We start from the raw sequence: 8,448 nt of genomic DNA, 5'->3' as shown, positions 1-8,448 counted from the left end.
TCGAGACAAACTTTACAAGTCTTATTGGCCATAGGCCTATAGCAGAAGTCCAGTACCAGGTCACACAAACGTTTAACATACTTGAAATAGCATGCTATTATTCTATAAGCTAGCCAATCAGAAACCATATTTTTTGTCCACCATTCATCACTTATAGGAACTATCGTAAAGTAATGCAAATGCTTGTATCAATATCTATTTAGATTCACCCAAATTACGACACTCGGTCATGACTACAGAGTACATAGGTCTCGGTTCGTTGAACGTGTCCAGGGGTCTCACCAAGGTGTTCCGTATACAGGAGAGTTTTGCGATGGGAAGGACCTTCGAGTACAGTCTGACACAGCTGAAAATGATTTTGATATCTGTTGAGTACTTGTAGTCCCACAGCAAAACTCTGTATAATCGTGGAACGGAATAATGGGAATTGATAATAAAATACCTAAACCTCTTCTCCAGAGTATCTAACAAACTGAGATGTGCATTAGGACGGGACCTTGAAATATGATGATGCGAAGGAGGTTCAATGAGTACCCGGCATAATTCTATCAACATTTCTGTTAAGTACTTTCTCCTTTGGTTCGTGAGTTGTGGGAGATGATCTCTCGAGGATACCGTGACTAATCTCAATCAAGTACAGCTACTGCCTGTAGATGCGACTCACATCTATCAAGGAGTGGTGACTTGTGGATGTTACTTCATCACCGACAACCTCAGCATCATGCCGCTCAAAGATCACGAAAGGTGAACCTGGCCGCGTCACGCATGGCCATGAATGGGATAACCTTGTCCACGGGTTTCGCACATAGGACACTTTAATGCAACGGGTGGCAATTTTAGCCCTTTGGTAGTGATTCGTGGTGGCCGTCTCGATCCGGCGAATCATTGAAAGGTCTAAAGTTTGTCCCTCGAGAGGAATAGATAGAAATCGAACCACCAGACTTTGGTTCGATTGGTCCTAACCTAACAGGAATTTTAGGAGAACCGTGTATTTGGTTCCAAGCATAGCGAAAAGGATCTGTTGATATTTCGGATATGATACAATGGAGTGTCTCAATGAGCAATTAGACGGATTTGATAGACTTCTTGACTACTGGACTTCGCCGAATCAGTAGAACTGGTGTACACTGCTCTTAGTTTAGCTGAATACATAATCATGGTCACGATGGACCGGCTCCGATTATGTTTATACGGAGAAAAACTCGTAACATCTTGATTTCTTTTTTTTTTTCCTCTTTCACTCGAGATATTCCCTCAAACACAGGGTGTTTTTAGACTTGGTACACAATTTCATTTCGAAAGCTTTTCATTCTTGGCGTAGAGCCTGGCATCGGTGCCAATGTCATGTATTATTTCACATTCAAGTAGATGTCGTGTTGCAAACACATCAATCACGACACTGAATCTACTGTACCGACGAGCGACTGGAATATATCACACATTATCCGAGGACATTGATCAAGGCCCCTGGCTCTTTATCTTTGCGATTGACCAGAGTTACAAGAATTTTCAAACCACTGACTAACCATGATATATTTCCTAGCGGGGGGAGAGTAGGATCAATTTCAATAGCAATGGCTACGAATTGGATATATACTTACTAAAACCCACGTAGCATCGTTGGCTGTGGAGAAGAATTCCATGCCAGAAGTGAAGGCACGGTTTAGCATGCATGTCCAAGTCGACCAAAACAGAACTCAGTCGGGATTTGTGAATTCGATATAATGAAAGTGTGGAACCCTAGACCTTCGACAAACCAAGCTGTATGATCCCCATGACGGTGTACACTGCGTGACCCTCCTCAAGAAACGCGCCACAATATATCAAAACTGGACTGATACGTCTCTATCTTCCACAAAGTCATGTGCCCTCGATGTACAACAACCAAGTACGGTTCCGACAAACGACGAGAATGGCCGGAAACACATCCGATAATGCGGATTTCATTTTAATCCCTGACCGGAGATCTCTTGGTGACCTGTGCAAAGAAGTTCTCAATAACCCAAATACGAGTGCCAGACGCCTTCCAAGGATTCGCCGGGTCTACCAGTCTCAAGTCAAAATGGCGAAATATTTCAAAAATAACCTTGTGCATTTGCATCAAGGCCAGGCCTTTGCCTAGACATTCCCACCGGCTGGGACCACCGAATCTGAAAATAACGTTAGAGATTTGTGGTCAAGGGACGAAATGAGCCTGGGGACTTACACGAATCGGGAAGTTTCCTCCATGAGCGTCAACTGGCTTCCTTCAGCCTCGATCCAACGCTCAGGTCTAAAGAAAGCGGCGTCTTCACCAAAGATTTCCTAAGATGGTTACCAGGTCAGCTTACCTTCTTTCGCAAACTGGCAGTCAAAGGAGAACGATGGAAAATTTCAAACCGAGTATCACCAACCTTGTTTTGCAAAGCAGGTTTGTAAGCCAGCTCCACGCTGATGCCAGCCGGGATCTTGAACCCACACAGCGTCTGATCATTGGGACTACTCTTCGGGAAAAACGCCCCCGGCGCAAAGATGCGGAGGGTCTCCTTGACCACGGCCTGCAGATACGGCAGTTTGCCCACCTCGGCATCAGCTAAGGGGCACGTGGTGACGCGTCCTTCGCGCAGCGCCTCGTCGATCTCGCGCTGCAGCGCCAGGTAGCTGCCCGGCGACGTCATGAGGTAGAGCAGGGCGGCGCGGACGCCCGTGCTCGTCGTCTCGCCGCCCGCGACCAGCTGGCCCACGACCTCGTTCTCGAGCTCGCGCGCGCTGAGCCCCGCGGCCACCCAGGTGCCCAGCACGTCGTTGCGCTCCCGCAGCTCGTGCTCCTGCTGGCCGTACCGCTTGCCGACCTGCCGATGGGCCATTTCAAATACCTTGGGGAAGAAGCCGCCCTCGGGAAAGATCTTGCCCAGCGCCGAGAAGTCCATGAGATACGCGGCCACGGGGAAACAGCTAAAGGACAAGAGATACGGCACCGACCTGCCGACCGACTCGAGGTAGCCGTGAAAATCAGCATCACGCTCCAGACAGGCAAAAGACTCTTGGAAAGCAAATGACGTGATGACATCAATGGTCAGATACTGCGCCAGCAGAGACAGATCGACGGGCCGGTAGTCTGCCCCCGGAATCGTGACGTAGCGAGCCTCGATAATGTCGACGAGCTGCGTGACGTGCTTGTCCACCATTTGCTCCACGCCTTCGACCGTCTTGCCGGCGTAGCCCGGCATGAGCTTGGCTCGCATCCGCGCATGAGCACGATCGTCGCGCATGCTCAGAACCGAGTCGCCGTCCGGACCGGGAGCGAAGCGGAAGGCCTGATAGATCACGGACCGCCCCCATGGAGACCTAACCCCGCCAATCGACTTGATCTCGGCCGGGTCGCTAAGCGAGACCAAGTCGGGAGCCAACACCACGACGGGGCCGTATCTCTCGTGAAGTTGGGACAACTTTTCAACGTAGACGCCTCCTAGAATGTGTCTGACCAGCCAAAAACGGGTGAAGCGGGCAAGAAATGGACCTGGAATGTGGCGAAGCTGTTGCCATTCATTGTAAGTGACAATGATTCGATATACAACTCCAAGCACGGCGCTTAGTACCACAATGTCCCACAGAGCCATCTTGACAAGTTCGCAATGGGAAGTGAATAAAGGCAAGACAGACTATGCAGTTGGAGAAATGTCAATGCGACCTGGAAAATACACGAATGCATAGAGTAAGGCTAGATAAATGCTTTCTTTGTCAAGTCAGAGTGTGACAATACATACATAATACAGGTATGCCCTGCATGTCTTCCTGCATCCTGCATGAAGACTAAACCTATAGAGGTGATATGTGGTCAGCACGTCTCCATTGCATTTCCTGTTGTGACAAATTGGCGGCCTCGTACTCGCCGGCAATTCTATGACCTGTGAGACCACAATATTACGGGCTCCAGAATTTCTCACATAAGGCGATGAGATAGAGAGTTCCTTGTGTAGATAAGTCTTGCTACTATAATAGATTAGGTTGATTTTCATGGCTTCATGTCGGAAGTTAAAAAGATACTTGAAAATAAGGTCTATCACTAGTCAGTAGAGTTCATTCAACAAATATATATACAAGCTCTAGGAGTCATTATAATGGATATGTCAAGCATTCAAACTCCTTGTTATCAGTGTCGCCTAGAGTATAATCGCGCTGTATCTTTCCGAACAGGTCTGACAGAGACGTGTCAACCTCGCCTGGTGGCACATTTCACCGGGGTTTGTGGACCTGGATGAGCTCAGAGTGACTTCATAGGTCATTGAAAACACCACATTCATGGCGCTTGCTCGTGTGGGATCTTGAACTTTAGCTTGTTGCTTGTTACGAGGACAATGTATCCTAGTTGCCACGAGCCAGTCGACGACAAGATTTGACCTACTGCAGAATAGTTGTTGCTACCCCGAGGGATTGTGTTTTTGATGACATATGAGACCAAGCCTGAAAGGCTCAGTCGCTTCTATTGATCGCTAAAGGCCTAAAATATATGTAGCGGAAATCTGGCCTGGTCGCTTGGATACGCCACCAAACATTTGTTTTTTGTATCATTTTCTGTTGTTTTCCCTCTTTCCTCCTGAACTCTTCAAGATGTCCTCCTCGTAAGGGACTTTGTTGAGTATCTCCCTAGAATCGACGATCGCTCATTTGACTCCAGCCATGCTGCGCTTCAATCAATATCTTGTAGAAACAAAACCCAGTGATCACTTGATTCAGGCCTGGTACCCAGAATCCAAGCGCACTTCTCTACCCTGCTGTCCGATCCTTCAAAGGCCATCCTCAAATCGCCGAAACACCACTGATGCACTGCTACAATCCATGTAGCTTTGAAATCCTGACCGAAAATGCCGAGTCTAGGTTGAATCCAACCAGGCACCTGTATGACAGACCGAAAGCCCGCAACATAGGGTATCTGCTTGCAACGCCGCAACCTAGGTGATATCCATATGGAACAACACCGCCAACGTGACGCCAAAAAAGTCGTATGCATGCTGTTATACATTATCGAGCAGTCGTGTCAACACGAAAGTAATGTTTCCGAAATATCTCATAGAGAAGCGAGCATATATGTCCGAAATAACAACCGATGACCAGTCATGCGATTCGTAGCTCGACTAACTCCGTCCTCTAAAAAAAGAAATGCAAGGCCAAAGTGCTGGTTAGTGGAAATGGGAGGGGTTTGGCCCCAGGCAAAAATTTGCCTTCTGATGACGACAGCCCATTATCGAAACAAACCATGGCCGGAAGTGGTGAAACCAAACGCCTCAACTCCATGTGAGTCGCAATTTACAAATGAAAATGGATAGATTTCCGAATGATGTTCAAGCCTGCAAAAAGTTGACTTTGCCCAAGTCGGGATTCCACGCAGATACAGCCCGTACCCAAACTGCCATCAGGAAGTTTGGTCGCTGTATTGGATAGAGCCATGACAATCAGTTTGGACCAAGTTTCAAGACTCGTCGCAGATGGTCGTCCAGCTTGAGAGCTTGGTCCGCATAATTATCCGTTGGGAGAGTTTCTTGGTTCGGCTGGCCGCCGCGAACATGATTGGCACTGAAATCAATGGGCCCAAGAGCAGAGGGATGCGGACCACTACTGTATGCATTCGAGTAGTGTCTGTTTGGCCCAGAGGCAGGAGACATGCCAGGCTGGAAGGCAGGCGGCGCAACGTGATGGGATGGTGATTGCGGATGCCCATATGAGGGATGGATCTGAGTCGCAGGTGATCCGACGCCTAGGAAGCGCTTAAGAGCCTCGGAACGGTCCGGTGTGTCTGGACCTTGAGCAGAGGGTGTGCCTTGCCCCGAAGCATTCCTGGAACGTGCTGCCTTGATACGTTCAGAGTACGGAGTCGAAAATGCCTGACCAAGGGGCTTGCCGGGGTTCCCGTCGAGCTCGCTGGAAGGGATTCCAGAAGACGGGTTTCGCGGAATTGGAGGGCGTCGCGCTTGTGCCGCACCTTGAAGTTTGGGAAACGTACTTGGCTCTCGCGGAGAAGCATGCACCTGAGGAGGAGAGAAGGGGCTACCAAGGAGGGCCGCGGCCGCATTTGCTGAGCTGGCACGGCGAACCCGAGCCTTCTCCGCTCGATCAGCCTTGAAGAAGAACTCGAGTGGCGACTCGTCTGTGCGAACTGCTGCATGCAGTGGTGGGCTGGGGGAGCTGTTCTCCTCTGAATCGGTATTCGGCGGCGATGGCTCCTGACTAGGACCAGGACCTGGCAGCTTTAGACTAGGTGAGTCGGGAGCTGATGTAGTCCTCGCGAGAAAGCTCGGGATGGGCAGCGAATTTGGAGCGGGCGATGCATGAAAGGATGCGCCAGCAAATGCGAGAGGGATGGCTTGCTGCTGATTCGGGCTGTGACGATCTTGGTGGTCCTTGTTCTTCTTGGCAGAGGGATTCCGGTTCCTAGGCTTCTTTTGAGTCGCCGACTGGGCTTGCTGCTGTTGCTGATGATTCACAGGAGTGCCATTTGATGGCAGCCTCTGTGGAGTGTATGGGCTGTCGGAGAGGGGGTAACGATAATTGGCGGCGTCATTCTCCGAAGCATACGTTTTCTGGGGCGTGCCATTGCGAGCGCCTCTACGGCGGGCCGAGTTCTTTGGATGGGGCGATTGGTTCATGTTGGTTTTTATGTAGCAGCATGTATACTGCAGCGCGTTGAATAGAAAAAAGTAAGTTTAATAGTAGGGCCGAGAGAGGAGCAACCAAGCTTCAATGAAATGAAGCTATAGCCGAAGGTCTATTTTTCAACGTCAGACAGATGCGCAGGTTGAGATGCCAAGCAGATGATGTCGCAAGACAGTCGGTAGTCCAGGGGCCAGTTGGAGCGGGGCGTTGGACTAGGACGTAGACGAGACACTGATGGGAGGTTGGGGCAGTTTGTGTCGTCGCAACGCAACGAGGTGATGGCCAACCGTACCTTTTGTGTGTGTGTGTGTATGGATTGATTGGTTTGCAGAGTCTGCGGGCTATGTCGGAGGTCGCTGCGTAGTGTTGATATGCGCGGAAGAAGCGAAACGAGAAGTGAGTAATGATAGTGATCTCTGTCTTGTCATATTTGTGGGTTGCGGTTGTGGGTTGGGAATTAGTGAAGTCGAGAAAAGCGCAACCTGCTCTCGATCTTTGGGGCCCGAAGATGTTGGAGGAGGAAAAAGAAAGAGACGAACAGGATGCGTCGGGCTGCACTGAATTGCGTTTGCGTTGCGTTGCGCAGGTCCAAGGTTTACCTACTAGCTACCAGGTATGTATGTTAGGTAGGTCCCATGCCCACCCAGTATTGTGACTCGGGTAATGTGGGAACTCAATTCCCTAAGCTACACGTCAAGTGGCCATTGAATGGGCAAGTGCCAGTTATTTTGAGTGGGGCATCTTCATGGCTGAACTCGCTGCTGTGTAAGACCTTTGAACATTAAGATGAACAACAGTTGCCGCGTCCGCCTCACAAGGGCACAAGCGTTCAAGAAATGGGCTTGATGGGGGGCACGCCGCAATGGGCGGGCCAATTATCCGATGCCCAAGATGGATCGGCCATGGGTTTGACACTGTTGGGCTCTTTTTTTTATTTGAGATGACGACTTTGTTCTATTTAGGAACCATCAGACAAAAGGCCGCCTTGTAGTCCGGGCTCCCATATTTCTCTTGTCCTACATACTACGCATGTACAGACCCCCAATGCAGCGCGCACGAACGAAAAGAGGAATGTTGACTGTCGATAAAAAGTAACATACTCAATAATCGTTCAAGTTGTCACGGCAGTCGGATGTTTTGATGCAAATACCGTTCGTTCTCTCTAATAGAAACTACCAAAATGTACAGGACAAGATCGTTCTGGTGAGCATCGTATTGATTCTACACAGTATCATCGGCTCGGGTTTATCAGCTCGAGGCCTACCGGGCAACAACGGAGATGCCCCCAGCGGTCTAAAAGAGATAAATGTAGCCAGGTAGAATCATTGCAGCCCGGGTGAGATCAATTTTGATGAGACTAGGACAAATCAGGCACCGCATACTGACGGTGGATTTCAAGGCAGTGAGGGGCAAGTGCACTCTGTGCTCACTCACCTAGCTGCTAGGCTGCCCTTCCCCGCCACGCCGTGCAGCTCTTTGCAAGCAAAGACTACCTGCGATTACCTAGTAGTGTACCCCAACTCGACTCAGGCAGCCGGACGCAAACTCACGAATTCCAAGAACCTTGCAGGCAACTATTCGTTTGTAAGACATACAGTATTTGTTGCAGCTCAGATTCTTCTACCCGGGGTAGAAAGGAAGAGCCTTGCACCAACCATCGTCAGATCGACGACTGTACCTTGTTCTTTATTTTCTACGGTCCATTTTCCCTTCCTTCGATTCTCTTGTCCTGGCCCGATAAACCAGCCAGCCAGCATCGATCACCAATAGGTCCAATCGCCGACAACCTCTGAACCGATAAACCCACTTTCTACCTGC

At 49.6% G+C, this 8,448-nt stretch overlaps 2 protein-coding genes across 2 annotated transcripts; both read right to left on the bottom strand.

Moving 5' to 3' along the window:
• Nucleotides 1-1,948: 1,948 nt before the first annotated feature.
• On the bottom strand, nt 1,949-3,599 carry PFICI_12611 (uncharacterized protein; the record flags this gene model as incomplete). The annotated part of the gene is made up of 3 exons (XM_007841192.1): nt 1,949-2,150; nt 2,207-2,304; nt 2,394-3,599. 3 exons carry the CDS (start codon nt 3,597-3,599, stop codon nt 1,949-1,951), a joined length of 1,506 nt encoding a protein of 501 aa, XP_007839383.1.
• A 1,833-nt stretch (nt 3,600-5,432) lies between these two features.
• Nucleotides 5,433-6,623, bottom strand: PFICI_12610 (uncharacterized protein; the record flags this gene model as incomplete). Its single annotated transcript, XM_007841191.1, has 1 exon — nt 5,433-6,623. The coding sequence occupies one exon, from the start codon at nt 6,621-6,623 to the stop codon at nt 5,433-5,435; it is 1,191 nt and encodes a 396-aa protein (XP_007839382.1).
• Between the last annotated feature and the right edge of the window lie 1,825 nt (nt 6,624-8,448).

Source organism: Pestalotiopsis fici, assembly GCF_000516985.1.
Source record: "Pestalotiopsis fici W106-1 unplaced genomic scaffold PFICI_Scf_10, whole genome shotgun sequence".
Classification (NCBI taxonomy): domain Eukaryota; kingdom Fungi; phylum Ascomycota; class Sordariomycetes; order Amphisphaeriales; family Sporocadaceae; genus Pestalotiopsis; species Pestalotiopsis fici.
This window is presented reverse-complemented; position numbering and strand designations above follow the sequence as displayed.